We start from the raw sequence: 24,166 nt of genomic DNA on the forward strand, positions 1-24,166 counted from the left end.
TCCTCTGCCTTTTCTAAATCCAGCTTGAACATCTGGAATTACATGGTTACAGTCCATGGGGGCTACAGTCCATGGGTCACAAGAGAGTCGGGCATGACTTATTGACTAATCAGAACAACAGTATATAAAAGCATATAAACATACACACTCTTTGGTTCTTTCCTTTTCATACTCTATTTTAAAGAAATTTTTAAAAAAACATTCGTACTTTGAAACTTTCAGGTGCAAAATAAGTCCTGTAGATGTAATATACAGCATGGTGACTGTGGTTAATATTATTTTACTGTATATTTGAAAGTTGATAAGAGTAAGATTTCTCATTACAATAAAAAAAATTTATACATGCAATGAGTTCTTCAGTGCTTTTTAAAAAAATTCAATATATTTGTTTATTTGGTATGCCTTGCATCATGTGGGATGTTAGTTCCCCAGCTAGGGATCAAACTCAAGTCCTCTGCAGTGAATGCTTGGCATCCTAATCAGTGGGCCACCAGGGAATTCCCCTTTATTTATTTAAAAATAAAAAACTTCATCCATTTTTTTTTTTACAAGAAAAAAACTTTGTGATTATGTGGTGATGGATGTTAACTTATTATGGTGATAATTTCATAGTATACACATAAATCATGATGTTGTACACCTGGAATAATGTATGTTAATTATCTCAAACTTCATACTTCAATATTCAAATTCAGTTTTGTCTCGTACTCATTTTGCAGAAAAGGATTTGATTTTCAAAGAAAACGGTACGGTAAACTAAAGAAGTTTACTACTGTAGATCCTGAATTTTATAATGAACCTAAGAGCAAACTTTATCTTAAACTGAGTCGGAAAGAAAGTTCATCTGCTTACAGCAAAGGTGGGTTGATATGATGCTGCTGTGACTGAGTCTAGCCTTGTATCTCAGTTATATGTGTGGTGTGTTGTGTGCTCTTTGTATGAACTATAGGTAGCTATAATAGGTACTAGATTTAGCTTTGCTTTGTTGACTCACTTTGATCATTTAAAATAACTAATCAAATAACTAAAGCAAGCTAGGTGAGGATAAATCACAGGAGTAGGTCGTGAAACCAACATAATAATTAACCCAAATTAGTGTACATAAGGTCCTTAGAAAGCATATTTTAAGTTTTAAGGTTTTTAAAATGTTTCTCAAGTGATATAGTTCTGTAAGTAATCTTATAGAATTTATCTTTTTTACTTAATAGTATAATATATTGCTGCAATATACAGATATTATTGATGTTGATCTAAAATCTAGTCTAGATTACTTGTTTTGGTGTATAGCATTTTATTTTGTGACTGTGCCACAGTTCATTCATTCACTCTTCCATCGATGATCATTTGGTTTCTAAGGTCTGCCATTGTGAACAGTGTGCCATAAATATTCTTATACTATCCTGTAGATGTGCAAGAGTTTCTTTTAGATATAATTCCAGGAATCAAAATGCTGTTACAGGAAATGAAAATGCCACACAAACCTGTAGGCTGTAGTGCCAAACTGATTTCTAAAGTGGTGACATCAATTTATACTCCTATCTTGTGACTCAGCATACTCAAATGAGTATAAAATGATCTCATTGTGGTTTTAGTTTGCATTTCTCTGCTTGCCAGTGATGTTGAACAGCTCTTCATGTGTTTATTAGTTATATATTTCTCCTTACCCATTTTATTATTGTGTTGTTTATAATCTTTTCATGTAATCTTTCGTTGATATATAAATATATATATGGTGACTATCTTCCTTCATGTATAAAATAGTAATAATAATACTACCTATCTGACATTTAAAATGTCTGCTGACCCAGAACGTAACATAGGTTATTGTGTTTTACTTAAAACACAAAATTCCCATACATACATGACCTGCTGATGGACTCTGATCTATTTACCTATCCTAGGTGCTTAGCAGTTACGTGGATTGCTGCCGCATTTCTCATGCTCAAAGTCCTTTTGGTAGCCTTAGTTTTTTCCCCAGAGTTTAACCTCAGGATGGATTCTGGAGTCAACTGCTCCAAGAGTGATAGGATTATTCCATCATCTATTAAATAATGTTCCCGTTGGCCTTCTGTACCTGTAATTCCTTGGTTGGTAAGCTTGGAGTTAACCTAGGAATCTGCTGGGGGAAATTCTTTGTGTGTGTGTTTTTAGAATTCCTTTCTATCTCTGAAGGATTAGTGGTTTCCCAGCTTTGTAAGATTTTGTAAGATTTTATCATCCTTTTTGTCCCGTTCTTTTTGTGACTTCCTTAAGAATCTCTGACAAAGTCTGGCTTTCCCGGCCCCACCGCTGGCTGTTTTCTAGCACTGTACTGGATTTGGATTTCATATGTCTTCTGTCATTTCAATAGGATTTAGGGAGAAAGGAGAGGTTTTTTTTCTGTCAGCTATTTTGAATTGGAGATCTTTTTAAAATTGTGAACATTAAATAAAAAAGTATTTGCAAATAGGAAATTGCTTAAGTATATGTTACCTCAATTGGCAGATATTTTTAAGTAAATTGGGTATAAATTATACTATAGGTCAGCTTTTCCTCAGTTTCCTAAATATATTTCCTTAAAAAAAAATAGTTCTGTAGGGGTGAGTGAGTTAATATAAGAATTTTAAAAATTGGTTCCACATTAAACAACCTTAAACAGTAATTTTCTCCTTCATACTTATAGTGATTAAGTTATAAAAGAGTGAGTGAAGTTGCTCAGTCGTGTCCAACTGTTTGCAACCCCATGGGCTGTAGCCTACCATGTTCCTCCATCCATGGGATTTTCCAGGCAGGAGTACTGGAGTGGGCTGCCATTTCCTTCTCCAGAGGATCTTCCCGACCCAGGAATTGAACCTGGGTCTGCCACATTGTAGGCAGACGCTTTACCATCTGAGCCACCAGGGAAATCACTAAGTTATAAAGTAAAGCAGCAAATACAGCTATTAATATTATAAGTAAGTTTTAGAACAAATGGAATTGACTCGTTGTAGGTGTAAATTCAAACTGATGGTAGAAATAATGCAGGGGTAGTCTGGAAAGTAGCCTACTAGCCGTGAGTGCTCAGTGTACTGTGGAGAAGAAAGGAGAACATTAATTAATCTGGAGCATCTGTTAACTGGAAGTCTATTAAGAGAACTTGTATTCTATCCACAGATTGCCACATTTATTTGAGCATGGAAACCATTAAAGGGCAGAGCATCTTTTTAGGCTAATATTCTCCCTTGGAAAAATCAAATGTAGCTATAAAACTGTTTTATAAGAGAAAAATGAGTTAGATGTTGTTTTTATTTATAGTGTTTTTTTTAAAAATAATTATGAAGTAACTTTAAAAGCATAAAATTGAGTTAAAATCGTGGGAATGAAATGGTACCAGTTCAGGTCTCTGTTTGGGTGGAATCATGTCAATTATAATAACCATATTTGTTTTTTGAAAACCAGTGTAGGACTAAGCATCAAAGAAAATCCGAGGTAGCTTTGGATTGAGGGTTGTTCTGAGACCTGTAAAAGTGTTTGTCTTTTCAGATGATCTTTGGGTGGTTTCAAAAACCCTAGACTTTGAATTGGATACCTTTATTGCATGTAGTACTTTCTTTGGACCATCATCTATCAATGAGGTAGAGCTTCTACCTTTGAAAGGTTATTTCCCTTCAAACTGGCCCACTAACAGTAAGTATTACTATGACCATATTACTTTATATTTAAAAAGAATGAAAGACATGTGATGCACTGTAAGCAAGCCTGCCAACTTTGTGTGGCATCATTTGATTAAAGCCAACAAAAAAGGAGAAGGAAATGGCAACCCACTCCAGTATTCTTGCCCAGAAAAGTCCATGGACAGAAAAACCTGGTGGGCTGCAGTCCATGGGGTTACACCACTGAGCACACAGGCATGAGGCGGGTGGAGGCAGATGGATTGGTAGCAGTGAAAAAGCCAACAAAAAACATCCGCCTCTACTTCCTGTTGGGCTTCCCTAATAGCTCAGTTGGTAAAGAATCCACCTGCAATGCAGGAGACCCCAGTTCGACTCCTGGGTCGGGAAGATCCACCGGAGAAGAGAAAGGCTACCCACTCCAGTCTTCTGGCCTAGAGAATTCCATGGATCATATAGAGTCAGACAGCCGGGAGTCGCAAAGAGTCAGACACGACTGGGCTACTTTCACTTTCACTTCTTCCTATTACTGTATACGATGTTCCTAAAAACATGTATACAGAATATTTCTATAGCTCAAGTCCCAGAGCACTAACAAACAGTACAGTAAAATCTTGACCTCTCACTTAAGTGTTCTGTTATAGTTGAATTTTACATGGTATATACTTGATTTCTAAAAATATAAATAAGAATTTTCTTAATTTCTTACAAGTTCTGGTTCTTGATTTATTTAATTCTCTTGGTTTATTCTTGTAGTATATATTTAATAAACCATTTTTATATTGAGAAGGTCTTGTAGATTTTACAGGAGATTTTGTGAGCAGTTGGATATGATGATTTTCATTTTGAGGCTATTTTATCATCTGCCTTTAGAAATTCTTTTTTCTTTTTGGCCATATTGTGTGGCATGCAGGATCTTAGTTCCCTAACCAGGAGTCAACCTGTACCTGTGTATTGGGAGCATGGAGTCTTAACCTCTAGATTGCCAAGGAGGTCCTAAGAAATTCTTAATAACACAATAGGGTATGAGCCTTATTTATTTATTTTTTAAATTATTATTAGTTTTTAATAAAGAAAGCTTTAGTAAGCTCAAACTGAAAGTGAAGGTCACTCAGTTGTGTCTGGTTCTTTGCAAACCCATGGACTATATATAGTCCATGGAATTCTTGAGGCCAGAATACTGGAGTGGGTAGCCTTTCCCTTCTCCAGGGGATCTTCCCAACCTGGTAAGCTGAATCCCTATCCAATTCTATGAATCTGTTACTTCTCTATACATTTTGATCTCTGGAATAATTTCTGATGGTTCAATTTGATCCATAACTAATTAAGACATGGCATTTAATGACCCATTTCACCTATTTCATAGACTTTTTAAACTTTATTTTTTTTCCCCCTTTAGAACTGAATAAACCTCACCAATCAGCTTGAGTTCAGTAAGAGCCTAATTAAGTGAACACTTGTCATTTTTCGAATGCATATTTTCATATTTGTTGCAGTTGTTTCCTCACCAATAAACAGCATTCTAATTTTCTGCTTTCCTTATATTTCTATAAAATAACTGAGAAAAAAAATGTTCAAATTACACACACGCTACTATATAGTACAATGTGGTATGCTGATTAAATGGAACCGCCAGCTGTTAAGCAGTGTCGCCATGCCCTAACAGTTGTTCTTGTTTCATTAACTGATATATGGAAGTCCAAACTTGATATGTTATGCAGTTTATAAAATATGAATGAGCAGGTAGTATACTGGTTTAATGGATAAAAGGACTTCTGCATATACTTAAGGGTTTATTTTATGTTGTGACTAATCCATATAACTGAGTTTTATGGACATTTAATAGTTTTTTTTTTAATTTTTTTTGTCCATTTGTTTACATTAAATGTTCATGTTTTGTATTCCGTCTATAGCAGTGGTCCACGCCTTATTGGTTTGTAATGCCAGCACAGAGCTGACCACTTTAAAAAATATTCGGGACTACTTTAATCCAGCTACTCTGCCTCTAACACAGTACCTGATAGCAATGTAAGTCAGTGTTTACCTTTGGGTCATTGGTGGTATTCAAAAATGGTGACTAATCATGAGTATGAAAATGGAGTAAAAGTACATTACATAAATTTTTGCCAATAAAGTGTTAATTTTCTTTCAGGGATTATGGGGTTCCTCTTCATTAGTAGTTAAAAAGAGAAAGGGGAGGTACACATCATTTCCCAACAATTAATCTGTTTATTTATTTATTGTGGTTGGGGCTAACAAGGGTTACTGCAGATATTTTTCATTTTTTAAGGAATAATTTCTTAAGGATCTTTTGAGTGTTTTTATTTTTTTATTTATCTGTACTTTTATGTTGCAAATTATTAAACATTTAAAATTATGTAACATTTTACAGCTTTAACACAGTATATGTATTGATACTGATCTTATTCTTGACATAACCTATATCTTCATTTTTAATTTCTCAACCACCTTGTCCCTTTCTTTAAAAAATTGGAAGTGACATGTTGAATTCACTATAAAGTGATAGAAAAAGTCTACATTCTAATTTGGAATGTTATGATCTAACTTGTGGTATTTCATTTTTTTTCACCATAATGAAGTCCTAGGTAAAAAAGTAAATATCTTTATCCATTATGTCATTTGTCTACTTTGAAATGAATTCAGTCTTTTTTTTTTAAAATTCAGTCTTAATAGAAATAAAACCAGTTTATTTCCATTTTACCTTAAATGGAAGCTATATTAATTGTCTTAGTTGGTTTTGTTTAACAGAACATGGGCTTTAAAGTTAGCATACCACTTATTAACTGTGTGCTTTTGGGGGAAAAGGTTAATATTTCTATACCTCTATATGGGATAAATAAGTACTTAGTGTTGTTGTGAAGATTACATCAAGTAACATAAAATGCTTAGCATACTGCCAGCGTATAGTAGGTTTTCAACAAATGTTCTGTTTTCATCCACCCTCCTCCAAACTGGAGTATATGTTCATTTGTGTCTCCAAAAAAACCATTCTCTGTGATGCTTATAAAGTGAAGGCTAAGTTACAAATAGGTCTACTTACCTGGTTCAAAAGCCTTTCATTAAAAAAAATCTTTTTCACGCTGCCTTTTTACTAGGTCTTCATCAACTACAGTGAACAACAAGAGAGTCAATAAGAGAAAGTTTATCCCACCAGCCTTCTCAAATATCAACACAAAATTTGAACTACTCAGTACAGAAGCAACATTGAAGTTGGCTAGTGAGTTAATTCAGGCGCACAAGTTAAACAAGGATCAAGCTGCAGCTCTAATTCAGATAGCGCAAATGATGGCGTCACGCCAGAGTGTTGAGGAAGCGAAGGAACTGGCAATTCACACCCTCCCTATCACGATCATCCACGGTAAGAAGCAGGAAAGAAAACAGTTCTAATAGTAAATACATTGTTATATAAGCTGTGTCACTCAATCTGCACCTTTGTAATTTCCTAGTCAAACAAGATTCCAGAATAACTCAATAGATTTTTTCAAACCTGAACCCCCGTCAGTATCTTTCTCTCTATAGATTAAGTGATTTTCTCTTAACCCTCCTCCCTCTCTCTTACTCTTTCTTTCCCCCCATTAGATCAGTCACTGAGATGTCCCTTCTAGTTTCCTCCTATTTTTCGTACTGATGTTTCATTTTCATTTCACATTTTCTATCCTCTCCCGCTCATTTGTACCCACTCAATCCAGGCCTTTAACATACTTCCATATCGCCTAGTTAGTGAGAGTGTGGGCTCTCTTAGCTCTCATTCCCTCCTCTGTAAAATAAAGTTTGATAATAGCATCTGTCTCATAGGTTTGGGGGATCAAATGTTAACATAGATAAAGAGCTCAGAATGGTACCTGGCACATGGGAGGCACTTAGTAAAGTTAGCATGTATTAGTTATCATGATCTCACACAGCTTTCTAATTGATCTACCTTTAGTTTTTCCTTTCTTCATATTTTCACTCAAGTTGTTGTTCAGTTGCTAAGTTGTATTCAACTCTTTGCAACCCCATGAACTGCAACAAGCCAGGCTTCACTCAAGTTCAGTTGCTCAGTCGTGTCCGACTCTTTGCGACCCCATGAATTGCAGCACGCCAGGCCTCCCTGTCCATCACCATCTCCCGGAGTTCACTCAGACTCACGTCCATCGAGTCAGTGATGCCATCCAGCCATCTCATCCTCTGTCGTCCCCTTCTCCTCCTGCCCACAATCCCTCCCAGCATCACAGTCTTTTCCAATGAGTCAGCTCTTTGCATGAGGTGGCCAAAGTATTGGAGTTTCAGCTTCAGCATCATTCCTTCCAAAGAAATCCCAGGGCTGATCTCCTTCAGAATGGACTGGTTGGATCTCCTTGCAGTCCAAGGGACTCTCAAGAGTCTTCTCCAACACCACAGTTCAAAAGCATCAATTCTTTGGTGCTCAGCCTTCTTCACAGTCCAACTCTCACATGCGTACACGACCACTGGAAAAGCCATAGCCTTGACTAGACGGATCTTAGTCGGCAAAGTAATGTCTCTGCTTTTGAATATGCTATCTAGGTTGGTCATAACTTTTCTTCCAAGGAGTAAGCGTGTTTTAATTTCATGGCTGCAGTCACCATCTGCAGTGATTTGGGAGCCCCAAAAAATAAAGTCTGACACTGTTTCCACTGTTTCCCCATCTATTTCCCATGAAGTGATGGGACGGGATGCCATGATCTTCATTTTCTGAATGTTCAGCTTTAAGCCAGCTTTTTCACTCTCCTCTTTGACTTTCATCAAGAGGCTTTGTAGTTCCTCTTCACTTTCTGCCATAAGGGTGGTGTCATCTGCATATCTGAGGTTATTGATACTTCTCCTGGCAATCTTGATTCCAGCTTGTGCTTCTTCCAGTCCAGCGTTTCTCATGATGTACTTTACTCTGCATAGAAGTTAAATAAGTAGGGTGACAGTATACAGCCTTGATGTACTCCTTTCCTAATTTGGAACCAGTCTGTTGTCCCATGTCCAGTTCTAACTGTTCCTCCCTGACCTGCATACAGATTTCCCAAGAGGCAGGTCAGGTGGTCTGGTATTCCCATCTCTCTCAGAATTTTCCACAGTGTATTGTGATCCACACAGTCAAAGGCTTTGGCATAGTCAATAAAGCAGAAATAGATGTTTTTCTAGAACTCTCTTGCTTTATCCATGATCCAGCGGATGTTGGCAATTTGATCTCTGGTTCCTCTGCCTTTTCTAAAACCAGCTTGAACATCAGGAAGTTCACGGTTCACATATTGTTGAAGCCTGGCTTGGAGAATTTTGAGCATTACTGTACTAGCATGTGAGATGAGTGCAATTGTTCGGTAGTTTGAGCATTCTTTGGCATTGACTTTCTTAGGGATTGGAATGAAAACTGACCTTTTCCAGTCCTATGGCCACTGCTGAGTTTTCCAAATTTGCTGGCATATTGAGTGCAGCACTTTCCCAGCATCATCTTTCAGGATTTGAAACAGCTGAACTGGAATTCCATCACCTCCACTAGCTTTGTTCGTAGTGATGCTTTCTAAGGCCCACTTGACTTCACATTCCAGGATGTCTGGCTCTAGATGAGTGATCACACCATTGTGATTATCCAGGTCATGAAGATCTTTTTTGTACAGTTCTTCTGTGTATTCTTGCCACCTCTTCTTAATATCTTATGCTTCTGTTAGGTCCATACCATTTACTCAAGTAGTTTTTCTTAAAAAAAAAAAAAAATCTGATTAAGTCCGTTCCATTGCTTAAAATTCTTCGTTGATTTCCATTGGCCTTTAAAATATAATTCAAACTTTTAGCCTTAGCAAGCAAAACTCTTTGCGATTTATCCCCTTGTCGTCTTTGTCAGACCGCCTCCTCTCTTGCCTTTTTGCTACAGGCCATACAGAAATACTTACCAGCTTCATGCTTTGTCACCTCTCTGCCTGGAATGATCCTTTCCTTAAGAGTTGGGATATCTTACCCTGGAAGACTTAGTTCTCCTATTCTTTTTATTTTTAGGAAGTGTTCCCATCTCCACCAAAGGAAAGAGAGATGTTCTTTCTCTAATGCCAATAGCGTTACTTAACCGTATTGTTTTATCATTGTTCTTTACTTGTCTGTCTTCCTAAGTAGACTGTGGTCTCGTTAAATGTGAAAGTCTTTGATTATCTATGCATTTACTCCTTGTGCTAATTAAACACAAGGTGGGCACACAATATTTTTAAATAAATTAATTAAATGAAGGAGAGAGGGAGATGGATGAATGAGATATTTCTTGTGCTTTTCAGAAATTTATTTACAATATTGCCTTTACTTTTCTTCCCCCCTTCAAAATAATTAGGCGTTTTCGGAGCAGGGAAGAGTTACTTGCTGGCCGTGGTGATTTTGTTTTTTGTGCAACTATTTGAAAAATGTGAAGCTCTTACAGTTGGAAATGCAAGACCGTGGAAACTTCTAATTTCTTCTTCTACTAATGTAGCTGTTGATAGAGTGCTTCTTGGGTAGGTAGGACAGGTGTATTCAAGTGCCTAATGTTTTAGGTTGCTGTTGAGAGGCAGTCTACCATGGGCCCTGAATGTCCATGCACATTTGTGCTGGGCATGCCGGACAGGCAAGGCCTTTGTCTCTGACTCAAGAACCAGAGTCCATGAAACGAAGAGGCTGACTTAATAGTTTGTAAGTAGGATAAAATACATACGAAACGTGACAGTTTTGACACAGGATGGGATACTCTTGTAAAAGTCTAGCCAAGGAGATATGTTTTTGGGGGAGGCAATCCCCCTAACCCAACACATTTTCCCGGTTGTGTTTGCAGTAAGCAACCTTGACTGATGATGTGATATCTCCCTCCAGGACCAACAGCAGAGTTGCTGATTTCTTGTTACAAAAATAGTGGCTGTCCAGGCTCAGTGTTCCCTTCCTACAGTCCACTGCAGTGCAGGGGTCCGTCTGCATTCTCTATGTCTCCTCATACGACTTGGGGACCACAGGAGACCACTGCAGACACGTTAGTGCTTATGCTGCTTCCTATGCCTTGAGTAAAAGTCCTTTGTCTCTGACCCAGGAGCTTAGGGTGGCTACTTTGAAAGTAGGCTAAAATTGCAGAACCAAGTTAGAGGTTGTTCTCTCGTCTACCTTCCTGTATGAACACATAGTAGTAAAATAGCTAACAGTTTGATTAGATTATGTTTTGGTTTCAATAAGAGGGATCCACCTTTAGTTTTACCTTTGTCCCATCCTTGTGCCAAAATCATCAGGTTTCGTATGTGATTTTTTTCCTTGTTGCTGTTGTTTAGTTACTAAATCATATCCAACTCTTTATGGCCCCATGGACTGTAGCCCACCAAGCTCCTCTGTCCGTGGGATTTTCCAGGCAAGAATACTGGAGTGGGTTGCCATTTCCTTCTCCAGGGGATCTTCCCGATCCATTCTTCCAGGGGTTTAACACAGGGATTAAACCCATGTCTCCTGCATTGGTAGGCAGATTCTTTACTACTGAGCCACCAGGGAAGCTTGATCTTTTTTCCTACTTACAAACTAAAAGGTTAGCCTCTTGCTGTTTCATGGAAGCAATAGTGCAATCTGTTATACAGGGTAAAATTTTTGTGTAAGATTTTTAAAAAATGCAAAGAAGGTATTAAATAATGTTTTACCAGTATTCCAACGTTTAATGATCTGAATTTCAACATAAATGATAAAGTTTGATTAGGAGAAATAATCCATTATTTATAAGTATAGCTTTTTAAAAAATTAACTTTTATAATTGCATTAGGTAATGGGTATAGTAGAAAATATGCAGCCCTAACATTTTATTACATTTCTTTACAGACTTTCAATACATATACACACAGTCATTTTGTTTTCCAAACTTAGTTTTCAACAGTATATACTGTTTGTTTTGTGTCCTGCTTTGTTTTTTTTACTCAGATTATTTTTTTATGGTATTGTCTTAGAAACCAAAATTGTCATAGCTCTATTTTTTTAAAATTTAAATTTATTTATTTTAATTGGAGGCTAATTACTTTACAACATTGTATTGGTTCTGCCACACATCAACGTGAATCCGCCATGGGTGTACATGTGTTCCCCTTCCTGAACCCCCTCCCACCTCCCTCCCCATAGCTCTATTATATGCCATGATTTTTGATCTATAAACAATTTTTGATCAGTAAGGTCTTTACAAGCTTTTGCTATTATAAATAATATTGTAACCAAGATCCTTAAACATAAATCTTTGTCTCCATTTCTGATTCTTTTCTGAGGACAAACCTAGGCCTAGAACAAAAGATATGAACATTTTAAAGCTTCTTGATATTCTTTGTAAGATTGCCCTCTAGGCAAGTTCTACCTGTGTGTACTATTCTAAGTAATCTAACAGTGGCTGAGGATATTTTTTGACTCAGGATAATGAGCAGTTACTTGGGGACAAACTAGAAAGAACTTTAGATTGCTTAGCTTGAGATAAAAATTTAACTCTGATCTGTTTAGAAGAGAAAAATCAAGAAGCTAGAAGAGTGAGGACTGACTATGAAAGGAAACAAAAAACAGAGAAGAGATTCTTTAATGCTTAAGCCTCTGATGAGGGCCTGAGGATTGTGGACTGCAGTTAGGATCTGTATCTATCCCAACTGCGTGTAAGCTGGACCCAGACATTTCTTCACACTGAACTGACATTTAGCTATGTACTTGGATAATGCATTTCAACTGCAATGGACAGAATAGGATGAAGAATTTCTTGAGAAGAAATAAAATATTTTTTGCCCATGATATGATGAGGATACTACACTGTTCTCATAGAATTAACACACTTATATTGAAAAACATACATAAACTAGTTTTTCAGACTGAAAAATATCTGCTATCCAAGACAAAAACTTAAAAAATGCAAAACTTGAAGTCTATTCATGTATTGATTGACATCAAACAAACTGCTTCAAGATTATCTAGGAGAACGATGTTTGGAGAGCCATAGTTTCTTTCGTTTTCCAGTTCTTTATTCCCCATTTGAGGTGATAGATGTTTCAGAAGTCTGGATGTTCAATGAGTCCCTCCTCTGTTCCTCACATAAAGCAGGAGCTGTAAGATAGGTAAGAGGGAAGGGAGAGGGCTGCTGCTGCACAAAGCCCTTACTAGGGGGGTCACGGGTGTGGAAGAACAGTCACCCATATCTTTTGGAGGTAGACAGACTTGCCCAGGTTTGATTCATGATTGCCTCACTTATTAGCCATGTGGCCTGACTTAACAAAATACCTGACTTAGAGCTGAGTTTCAGTTCCTCATCTCTAAGATGAGATATCATGCAGAGCTGTAAGGAGTATTAAATTATCAAGGCAAGGTATATAAAGAGGCTAACACTCTTCCCACTAAATCTTGATGTTAAATATATGGTAGCTATTGCTTTCCACGATGTCTTTAGGGCAGTTTTGTCTTTTTTGTTTATTTTTGTGGGGGTTTTTTTTTTTTTTTTTTTGGCCATGCCATGAGGCTTGTGGGATCTTCTATAATTCCTCAACCAGGGATGGAACTGGGCCACAGCAGTGAGAGAACAAAGTCTTGATCAGTAGATTGTCAGGGAGTCCCTAGGGCAATTTTATTTGTGATAAATTCTAACATCAGTATTTTATGAACATTTCATGAGCCCTCAGCATAAGATAATACATATTTTTTAAAATTCTCTGAAATACATTTTATAAAAAGTTTTTCAGCTACATTGCCTTTGAGTTTAGGCATTTCACATTAAACTACATGACTATAAAATACATTGTTATACAAAGTTATTTTAATAATGTGTATATTATATGAAAGTTTGTTTTAGATTCTGTTTTCTAAACAGTAAATCTGTTTCACCCTGTTTTCTTTAAAGGCTTCTTAGTCTTGGATTTGAAAAGTTTGTCAGAGTTGGGAGTGTCAGAAAGATTGCCAAGCCAGTTTTACCTTACAGGTAAGAATGCCAAAATCCAAAAGTCACAGAATGTGCACAGAAGTAGAATTTTACATAACTCTTACCTTAAATTTGTTTTTTGAAGAAGACTAGAGAAAGCCTTTTTCTTGGTGTTAATTTAGGAACTCTTGTGTTTTGCTTTTCTGTGATACTACTAAAATAGAATAAAAGGGTATTCTTTTATGTAATTGTTTTTTAAGTTTGTATGCTGGCTCAGAAAATGAAAATGAACAATTAAAAGAACTACATGCACTCATGAAGGAAGACTTGACCCCTATGGAAAGAGTCTATGTGAGGAAAAGTATTGAGCAGCATAAACTGGGGACCAATAAAACCTTGCTGAAACAGGTGAGAGGAAACAGCATCAGTTGTTTATTTCTTTAATTTATATATATAATTTATATTATTTTTATTCCTATTGAGAGAAATATTATTCCTATTTATTTCCCTTAAATAAATAAAACCCAACTATGATAGCTTACAGTCAACTAAAGTGAGCCTGTCTGTGCAATCCATGTTTTATTTTATTGACACTGGGCCAAATATCCAAGTGAATTTTATCTTTGATGCTCTCCTAGAAAACCAAGCCCTTCAGGGTCTGTCTGAAATGTGTCCAAGAACCTGGGAGGCTCAGACCATGGATCCCAGGTATTGGGAGCCCACGTTGGACACATAGGGTCTCTGGCTGTAGCAAGTAGTATCATCGCCCTTGTCAAGTTCTGGCTCAAGACAGGGTGTCAGCTTTGAGGACAGAGGTCTTCAGTAGCTTTCTCCTATAAAACAAAGCATGGGGGAAGAAAAGGGAGTGGAAGAAAAGAGGGTTGTTGACTTGTTGGACAGGGTGGACATGGGTCACTTTCTGCAAGAGGTTTGGGACAATCAAGGTGCTTGGCACCATTTCAGTGAGCTACTGCTGAAATACCATTGCTTAGCAAACAAAATCTCAGTAACTGAAGACAACAAACTTCATGATTCAGTGATTCTACGGTCAGGTGGTGTAGGTCAAACCTCTCATTCTGAGAACAGCTGTCTGTGGCATGATGGCCCTCTCCTGACAGATGGCAGAAGTGCAGGAGGGCAGGCTGGATCCTATAGATACATGTAAAGCTTTTGTTCATAGCATGTCTGCTAGCATTGCACTTGCTATAACAGGGTCATGTGACCAAGCCCAGCATCAGTGGGGCTGGGAAATATACTTCACCTACTTCTCTGGTGGGAAGCGCTGCAAAGCCATACAGTAAAGGGTGTGGATGAGTAATAAATACTCTCATGGTGAAGGAGAGAAAATTGGAAATAATAATGTCTACAATAAGTTTTGGTTCTAGGAGCCCTCAGAATGCTTCAGATTAGCTTTTTATTATCCCAAGTATGGACTTAACTTCCCTCCTTTCTCCCCAACCAAATCCAGAAGGGCTTAGTTTGACTACACTCAGCTAGTGCAAATTAGTCATTTATGTGAACCTACTTGAGCTTCTCTGGTGGCTCAGACGGTAAAGAATCTGTCTGCAATGCAGGAGACCAGGGTTTGATCCCTGACTTGGGAAGATCCCCTAGAGAAGAGAATGGCAACCCACTCCAGTATTCTTTCCTGGAGAATTCCATGGACAGAAGAGCCTGGTGGGCTATAGTCCATGGGGTCGCAAAGAGTCAGATACGACTGAGTGACTAGCACACACACACTTATTTTACATCCTTATCCAACATACTGATATGTTACTATAATCTATTGCTCATTGGTGTCACTTGTTCATAAATAAAATTCTTTTTTTAATAAATAAAATTCTTTTAAGAGGAATTCCTTATGTGGGAATAATGAAAATGTAGATGTCAAGTGGCCTATTTTCTGATTGGTGCTGATTAAATTAGGACTAGCTCATTTATTGGAGAAGGAAATGGCAACCCACTCCAGTGTTCTTGCCTGGAGAATCCCAGGGATGGTGGAGCCTAGTGGGCTGCCATCTATGGGGTCACACAGAGTCGGACACAACTGAAGTGACTTAGCAGCAGCAGCTCATTTATGATTTTAGCCTAGAAGTTCTTTGGTAAGTATATTCTTTTGTTTAATAGTTGTTAATAACATTCTCATTACAATGAAGGTTCGAGTAGTCGGAGTTACCTGTGCAGCCTGCCCGTTCCCATGCATGAATGATTTGAAGTTCCCTGTGGTTGTCCTGGATGAGTGTAGTCAAATAACAGAACCTGCTTCTCTCCTTCCCATTGCAAGGTAACCTAAGGGGTTCTTTTCCAAAGACTCTCGGATGTTACAGTTATTTCAAACATTTCCTCAGTTGAAACTCTTACCAAACTTTTGTGAAAATTCCTAGCAATGCAAGTACTAAACTGATTCTTTAAAAGAATGTAAAAGGAAATTTGAGGTGGGGAGGAGTTAGTATATCAAAATTTGGTTAGATCACAGTTTAGACACCTGAATCACATAATTCATAAAAGCCTTGAAAGTTCTAGTGCTAGGATTCTGTTGGAACATTGCAGATCTCTTAACCAGATTAAAGGTGCCTCTTTAGTCACGGTTTAAGAACCTAACTCTACTGAAGAATACCTTGATATAATTCCAGTGTTTAGGTTCGAGAATAGTTTTTAGATTATGAAAGTAGATAACATATATAAAGAAAAATAAGTTGAAAATGAAAATTTATCTACTAAAATTTAGGAAACTAGGAAGTCTTCTAAGCTGTCTCAGCCCATTGAAATACTGCTTTTAAAGCGTCTCTTTCTGAGGAATCCTAAAGGTAGAGGAGGGTGTGCTAAACTAGCCCAGACTAATAGGCTCAAGCCCTAGGCCTTGTTCTGTCCCTCTCTGTTGTTTTGCTTTTTCCTTCTTTATAGTAAATATTTAATCTTTTGATTTCCAGTTTACAAGTGTTGAAAATACACAAGAAAGATTTTACTTCACCAGTACTTTTATGTTAATATATTTTGATGCAATATATATGGCAATAAATCTCTACACATCATAACCAAAAGTATGGGGTTTCTTCCCTTAAAAAAAAATGGGGATGTAACATTAACAAACACTTTTAAAATAAAGCACACAATTATTTTGGTAAATTTATAGATTTTTTTCCCCAGGCGTAAAGGATGAGGGAGGAGGGCATCAACTGTTATGCTCTGCTTGAGACTTGGGAGGTTCCTGCATCGGGGGCTTTCAGGGTTTAAAGTGGGACAGTCCTGGGCACCAGGACCAGTTGGTCACCCTAATCAGGAGCCAGGGATGGAGAGAGTAAGGCCCTGCATAGAGGGTAGAGGAGCAATATTTATGGAGCATCTACTGTATACTAAACACATTACATGCTTAAATCCTTACAATAGCAATAATCCTTGTAAGGTACTATTATATCAAGGTTACTGATGAAAATACTGACACTGTAGAGATTAAATAACTTGCTGTGTCCATAGAATATAATAGAGCTAAAACTTCGATATAGGTTTTTCTACAAAACTTGGGTTTTCCCCTGCTATATATTACTCCTATTTAAAAAGACATTTAACCCCTGAGAACCTAATAGGCTTCATCTGTAAAACAAAAGTTTAAGCTAAATGACTTCTAAGAAAGTTTTTAAGTCTTAAGTTTATAGATTCTAAAAATCATTATTGTCAAAGTGTGTTCTGTGAAATACTGATTCCTTGCCAAGGCAGGGAACACTTAATAGGTTTTATGTGGAAAAAAGTAAAGTTATGTAGAGGATTCTTTACTTAAGCATAACTTTTTAAAGCCTTTGAATACACCTAGTAGCACTATTAAGCCTTGTATGTTCTCAGTACACTTCATGGTATTCAGATTCTTTGAAATACATTTTAGAAAACAGTGCAGTAAATGATATTAATGCATATTTTTCTCATTGCTTAGATTAATTTTTAGAATTTTGTTGTAGGTTTGAGTGTGAAAAGCTGATACTTGTTGGAGATCCCAAACAGCTTCCTCCTACTATTCAGGGTTCTGATGCAGCTCACGAAAATGGACTGGAACAAACTCTTTTTGACCGACTCTGCTTAATGGTACTACTTCTGAATTCATACAGTTATCATTTACTGATTATTCACTGTGTAGGTTGATAGAAAATACAATATATTTAGGGCAAGACCAGGTCCTTGCCCTAAAATTGTTTTAATTGGAGTCGTTTAGAAAGTACTCATCTTAAAGAAAAGGAGAGCACTAATAACCTAACAATAAAATGAATCTTTCCCCTGTGAATTTTAGTAGTGGGTAGTAAGTATATTGATTTTGCTATAAAATAAAAACAGGCTATGACGTTTCTCTCATCCATGTCCACTGTTGAAGAGCCCAAGTGCATCTGCGGGTCTGATGCTATTTCTTTTCTCTTTTTTCATTTCAGCTTTTGATGCTATTTCTATATCCAACTTTTGAGAAACTGTCAAACTGTTTTCCATAGCAGCTGTACCATTGTACATTCCCAACAGCAATGTGCAAGAGTTCTAATTTCTCCACATCTTTACCATAATGTTATTTTTCATTTTTAAAAAATTAATAGCTATCTTAATAGGTGTGAAGCAGTATCTCATTGTGTTTTCCCTAATGTATGATGATGTTGAACATCTTTCATGCACTTATCTTTGGAAAAATGCCTGTTCAAGCCCTTTGCCAATTTTGAATTGGGTTGTTTCTGTTGTTCAGTTGTAGGGGTTCTTTATGTATTTTGGATATTAGTTCCTTATCAGATATATAATTTGTAAATATTTTCTTCCATTTGATGGGTTGTCTGTTCATAAATTTATGCCCTAAAAGAGTTTTGGGGATTGATTTTTTTCCTCACTTATTTTTCTGCTTTGTCCATGTGATCACTAACCCTGCATTTTATTACATATTATTATCAGAGTACCTTGTAACTTTTCAAAATGTTCAAACAGTATTATAGAACATTTTGCAAATAAAGACCAGGAGAGCCCTGAAATAGATGGGAATTAGTTTATGACGTGTTAGCAAAATTGGAAACTTGTTTGAAGATTCGGAGTGAAAAATAGCTTGTACCCAAGGAGGAACATTAATGGGTTATCACCAACAATTTCTGATTTGTTTTTAAAGATATCTTTTCAATTTAGTGTTAGGCCAACTCCACATAGGTTCTGAAGGTATAATGTTAGATACCAAATTTACTAGTCTAAGATTTGTTTGTTTTATAATTTTAATATTAAAAAGTTTACTATGAAAATATTTTTATTAATTTTTTTTAAGTTCTTTTTATTTATAGTCCATTTTATCATGGTTGTAATTTATTTACTAAGAGCACAATATGGCAGTAGTTTTAAACTTTAAAATATTATTGTGGATTTTTTTTCCCCTAAGGAAAAAATGTTTTAATTCCTTATTTTTCTGTACTTAAATTTCTTAGGGTCACAAGCCAATTCTGTTGAGAACTCAGTACCGTTGTCACCCCACAATCAGTGCTATTGCTAATGATCTGTTTTATGAAGGAAATCTCATGAATGGCATTTCCGAAACAGAGAGGAGCCCTTTACTGGAATGGCTTCCGACTCTGTGTTTCTATAACGTAAAAGGACTGGAACAGGTAAATAACATTAATGTTGATAAGAGTCAACCCAGTTTAGTTTCCTGTTTTAATTGTATTGTTGTTGTCTGTATGACTTTCTTGGACTTTCTGTAGCATTTCTGGGAAATATAATCTAGGTTCTGTTTCTTATTCCAGATTGAAAGAGGTAACAGCTTTCATAATGTGGCAGAAGCTGCTTTTACACTCAAGTTGATTCAATCACTGATTGCAAGTGGAATAGCGGGCTCCATGATTGGGGTGATAACATTATACAAATCCCAGATGTACAAGGTCTGTATTACATATCATGATACTTATCATTATTAAATATTACAATTTCATATTATAATATTTGTTATTACATTCATTGTGCTTTAGGTTGTATTGGTTTGGTGCTAGAAAAGCTTTTAGGACTTTAAGGGATTAAAAAGCAGCATTTAGATTTTTGTCTACTGTGGCTTTTTTCTATATAATTAGATGTAAACCTAACAAGGTTTAATTAAATTCCGTTTACAGCTGTTGGGGCAAAAATGCAAATAAACAAATTAGAGGGAAGGAAATACGGTGTATGCTTTGTGTTTTGAGACAGATGGGATTGAATCTGTTTTCCAAAATGTTCTTTCACTATTGTTACATTTTATCAGTAAATCAAAGATAGATCCCAGATATTAATCTACTCACAAGCCAGTTACTTCTAACTAGTTTTAATTTATATTAATTTACTTTTAGTATTTTTCATGTTTCATTATTAGTTTATTAACTCTAAATTACCATATCCAGATGAGTTTCCAGCAATAGATAAATCATCACTTTGATTTTGGTTTGTAACTTATATTATCACCTAGTTATTTATCATTTTAGAGACTAAGTCTCTGTGAGTAATAACAAAATGAAAGTTACCCACTATTAGTTAAATGATAATGGCAGCCAAGGGCAGGCGGAGAGGTGTAGGTTCTTCACGAAGACACTGTCTGCACTGCATGATTCTGGTCATCTTTCCTCTGTAGCTCTGTCATCTACTCAGTGCTGCGGACTTCGACCATCCTAACATGAAAGCTGTGCAGGTGTCCACAGTAGATGCTTTTCAGGGAGCTGAAAAGGAGATCATTATTCTGTCCTGCGTAAGGACCAGACAAGTAGGATTTATTGATTCAGAAAAAAGAATGAATGTTGCATTGACCAGAGGAAGGAGGCATTTGTTGATTGTAGGAAATTTAGCCTGTCTGAGGAAAAATCGACTATGGGGGCGTGTGATCCAACACTGTGAAGGTAAAACAAAAATGTATTTAATTCAAGCATTTTGAATTAAAACTGACTTTTGTGTTAGTGCCTGGGGTGTTTCAGGTAGGAACTACTCTGAATTTGCCACTATGGGTGATGAATGAAATGATGAAATGGACACCACTGTAAAATATAGTTGTCTCATGTTTTGTATCTTTTGAAGGGAGGGAAGGTGGATTGCAACATGCAAGCCAGTATGAACCACAACTGGACCATCTCCTTAAAGATTATCTTGAAAAACAAGCAGAAGAAAAACAGAAGAAAAAGGCTGAAAAAGATAAATTGACAGATAAAAAATCTTATTCACAAAAAGACATGGTATAGTTTGTAAAGTTCAAATTAATTTTATACTATACATTTGTATATTTTTATTACTCCCTAACTCTTGTAATTGGGAAAAAAAGATTTAAATATAAGTAAAATCTGCTCTTCATGAAAAGTATAATTACTTAAGATAGGCAAATGTTGAAGGAACTATAAAATCTCACCAATAAAAATTCTTTCTGAAAATTATGGCTCTGTTTCTAAAGAAATGAATTTTTCAAGGAGCAGAAAAAAGCTTTTATGGGGATGTTACTTCAAAAATAAGTGATTATCTCAAAAACTCATCTTTTAAAATGCATCTACACAGTTACACTGACATGCTCGTTTCTGAACTACAGTGCTATCAGAATCTTAAGAAATATACTGCCCTATCATTCTGTAAGTAAAAACATATTCTCAATAAAACTTCCTTTTAAAAAATATTTGTTTATTTGGTTGTGCTGGGTCTCAGTCGCAGCATGTGGGATCTAGTTCCCTGACCATGGATCGAACCTGGGCTGCATGCCCAGATTGGGAATGCAGAGTTTTAGCCACTGGACCATGAGGGACATTCCTTCACAATAAAACTTTTAAGAAGTATAAAAGAAAGGAAAAAAAGTATCTAAAAGTCCGTTCCTAGAGATAGCGGTGCTCAAAACCGGCCATGACTCTGCAATAGTAGGTGCTCAATAACGATCCGTTGGATGAACAAAGAATGAATGAAAGACTCCCTTTGGCTCATTTCCTTCTGGTCTTTTTTCTGTGCATTTGTTTGCACAGTAGTTACTGGTATATATTATAATGGATTTTAACCATTATAAAAATAATACATTCCCCTTATAGAAAATTTGAAAAATTCAGAAGAGTACACAATGAAAAATAAAAAGCATCTAGAAATTCCCTACACAGAGATAATAATTGCTGATTTATTGCTTCAGTCTTTTTCCTATGCTTATATTCTATATTTATGTATGTAAATAAACCACTTGTATGATTTTTAGGCATTATTAACAAAGGAACATTTACTTATCCTTCATGGAAAAATAGCAAGGGCTTGATTATAATTAATATCAATGAAATATTTGTCTTTACCAATTACAAACTCATGGCTCAAGTCACTCAATATTTAAAGATGCAGGACTTCCATGGTGGTCCAATGGTTGAGAATCCGCCTTCCAGTGCAGGGGACATGGGTTCAATCCCTGGTCATGGAACTAAGATGCTGCATTGCACAGGGCACTAAGCCTGCACTGTGCACCTAGAGAGCCTGCAAGCTCTAGAGCCTGTGAGCTGCAGTAGGAATACATTTCCACAGTATGAATAATATGCCACAATACAGATCCAGCACAGTGAAAGAAAGATGCAGAAAATTGCTTACTGGAATTACTTCACTATGAAAAATGACCCAGGCTACCTCTATGAACTCTTCTTTTGTTTGGGAGAAAATGAATCTAACAAAAGTTGTAATTCTCCAAGCCTTGTCCACAATGTATTAATGTTTACAACAGCAGGTGCTCTTTAAATGTAAATAAAAGCTGTAACTTGAGTTCCAGGTTATACACAGCTGGATAGGAGACACCCCAGAAATCACCCATTGCCTACTGCAGACCCCTGTGAGCTCCACGTGTCTTCAGTAGGTTAACTAGGACAGAGACCCAGGCCTGGAGATAGTGTGTGAGATGCCACCTGGAGATAGTGTGTGAGATGCCACCTGCAGGCTAGTCAGCTGCGTGCCCCAGCTGAGCTCTGCATCACCATCTGGGAAGACAGGAGTGGAGAGAAGCCTTTAGCGATCTGTCATTACCCTAAACAGGCCCCACTGAGCCAGAAGTTACTGTCCTACCCTGAATTGTGTGTCTTACAACTGGAAGAAAAGGAGTAACCTTAATGGACCAGTTTACTCCCAGGCTATCTTGAGAATTCAAACTTGAGCACCACATGATGTCAACAATATGAACAACAAAGGAGCCACATTTTCGTGATGTGAAAAGATGGCAGAACAGAAGGACTTTGAGCTCTTCTCTCATGAGCACACCAAAATCACAACTAACTGCTGAACGACCATCAGTAAAAAGACTGGAACCTAGCAATAACAAAAAAATATTCTACATCCAAAGACATAATGAAGAAACTCAACAAGATTTTATTTGATATAATTAAATCCCAAACACTCCAGGTGGGCAAGCCGCAAACTGGAGAACAATTATATTACACAAGTTCTTCCACAGGAGTGAGGGTTCTGAGTCCCACATCAGGCCTGGGGGTCTGGCATCAAGAGGAGGAGTCTCTAGAGCATTTGGTTTTGACATCTAGCAGGGCTTGAGTGCAGGAGCTCCACTCTTGGAGGGCACACACAGTCTCATGTGCACCGGGACCCTAGGCAAAAGTAGTGACCTCATAGGACTCTGGGCCAGATCTACCTGCCGGTCTTAGAGGGTCTTCTGGGGTGGTGTGGTGCACTGTGGAGCTCACCAGTGACAGAGGTACTGGGGAGCATCCACTAATGTGAACGGTCCTGGAGGCTGCCACTGGGGGAGCAAGACCTGGCCCCACCCAACAGCCTGTAGGCTCCAGTGCTGGGACATCTTAGGCCAAACAACAAACAGGGTAGGAATACAGCCACATCCATCAGAGTCAAGCTGCCTAACGATTTCCTGGGCCCATAGCCACCTCTAGACACATCCTCTGACATGGCCCTGTCCACCAGAGGGCCAAGACCCAGCTCTACTCATCAGTGGACAGGCACCAGCCCTTCCCATCAGGAAGCCTGCACAAGCCTCCAGGCCAGCCTCACCCACCAGTGGGCAGAAACCAGAAGTAAGAAAACTAAGATCCTGCAGGCTGTGGACCTAAATCTACAGATGCAGATCAGACCTACCCTGCGACCAGCTGGTCCCTGGCCCTTGCTAGGACACATAGGACATCCCCCACAGATGGCCACTGATCCAAGGTTGAGAAACATAATTAATCTTCCACATATAAAAAATACAGATATAAACAGACGAAATGAGATGGCAACGGAGTATTTTCCAAATGAAGGAACAAGACAAAACCCCAGAACAACTAAGTGACATGGAGATAAGCAGTTACCTGAGAGAGTTCACAGAATATATGAGGCAGAACAGATAAGTGAGCTGGAAGATAGAATGGTGGAAATCGCTGCCCTGGAACAGACAAAAAAAGAATGAAAAGAAATTGCAACAGTTTAAGAGACCTCTGGGACAATGTCCTGCACTCTGAAAACTCTAAGATGCTGATGAAAAAATCAAAGATGATACAAGCAGATGGAAAGATATACTGTGTTCTTGGATTAGAAGAATTAATATTGTCAAAATGACTATACTACCCAAAGCAATCTACAAATTCAATGCAACTCCTATCAAATTACCAATGGCATTTTTCACAGAACATTTTTTAAAAATTTATATGGAAACACAAAAGACCCTAAATAGTCAAAGCAATCTTAAGAAAGAAAAACAGCTAGGGGAATCAGGCTCCCAGAC

General features: G+C 37.2%; 1 protein-coding gene across 1 annotated transcript in view; it reads left to right on the plus strand.

Moving 5' to 3' along the window:
• The window catches only part of ZGRF1 (zinc finger GRF-type containing 1), a 53,142-nt gene extending 32,458 nt beyond the window's left edge, over window positions 1-20,684 (plus strand). Inside the window, exons 15-27 of the mRNA XM_068975563.1 lie at window positions 720-859; window positions 3,502-3,645; window positions 5,543-5,657; window positions 6,746-7,008; window positions 9,955-10,114; window positions 13,477-13,554; window positions 13,755-13,902; window positions 15,651-15,778; window positions 17,445-17,568; window positions 18,921-19,097; window positions 19,236-19,370; window positions 20,087-20,348; window positions 20,524-20,684. Of these exons, the coding sequence (XP_068831664.1) occupies window positions 720-859; window positions 3,502-3,645; window positions 5,543-5,657; window positions 6,746-7,008; window positions 9,955-10,114; window positions 13,477-13,554; window positions 13,755-13,902; window positions 15,651-15,778; window positions 17,445-17,568; window positions 18,921-19,097; window positions 19,236-19,370; window positions 20,087-20,348; window positions 20,524-20,684 (2,035 nt within the window). The remainder of the gene's footprint in view (window positions 1-719; window positions 860-3,501; window positions 3,646-5,542; window positions 5,658-6,745; window positions 7,009-9,954; window positions 10,115-13,476; window positions 13,555-13,754; window positions 13,903-15,650; window positions 15,779-17,444; window positions 17,569-18,920; window positions 19,098-19,235; window positions 19,371-20,086; window positions 20,349-20,523) is intronic.
• The last annotated feature ends 3,482 nt before the right edge of the window (window positions 20,685-24,166 follow it).

This window comes from Capricornis sumatraensis, chromosome 7 (assembly GCF_032405125.1).
Source record: "Capricornis sumatraensis isolate serow.1 chromosome 7, serow.2, whole genome shotgun sequence".
Lineage (NCBI taxonomy): Eukaryota > Metazoa > Chordata > Mammalia > Artiodactyla > Bovidae > Capricornis > Capricornis sumatraensis.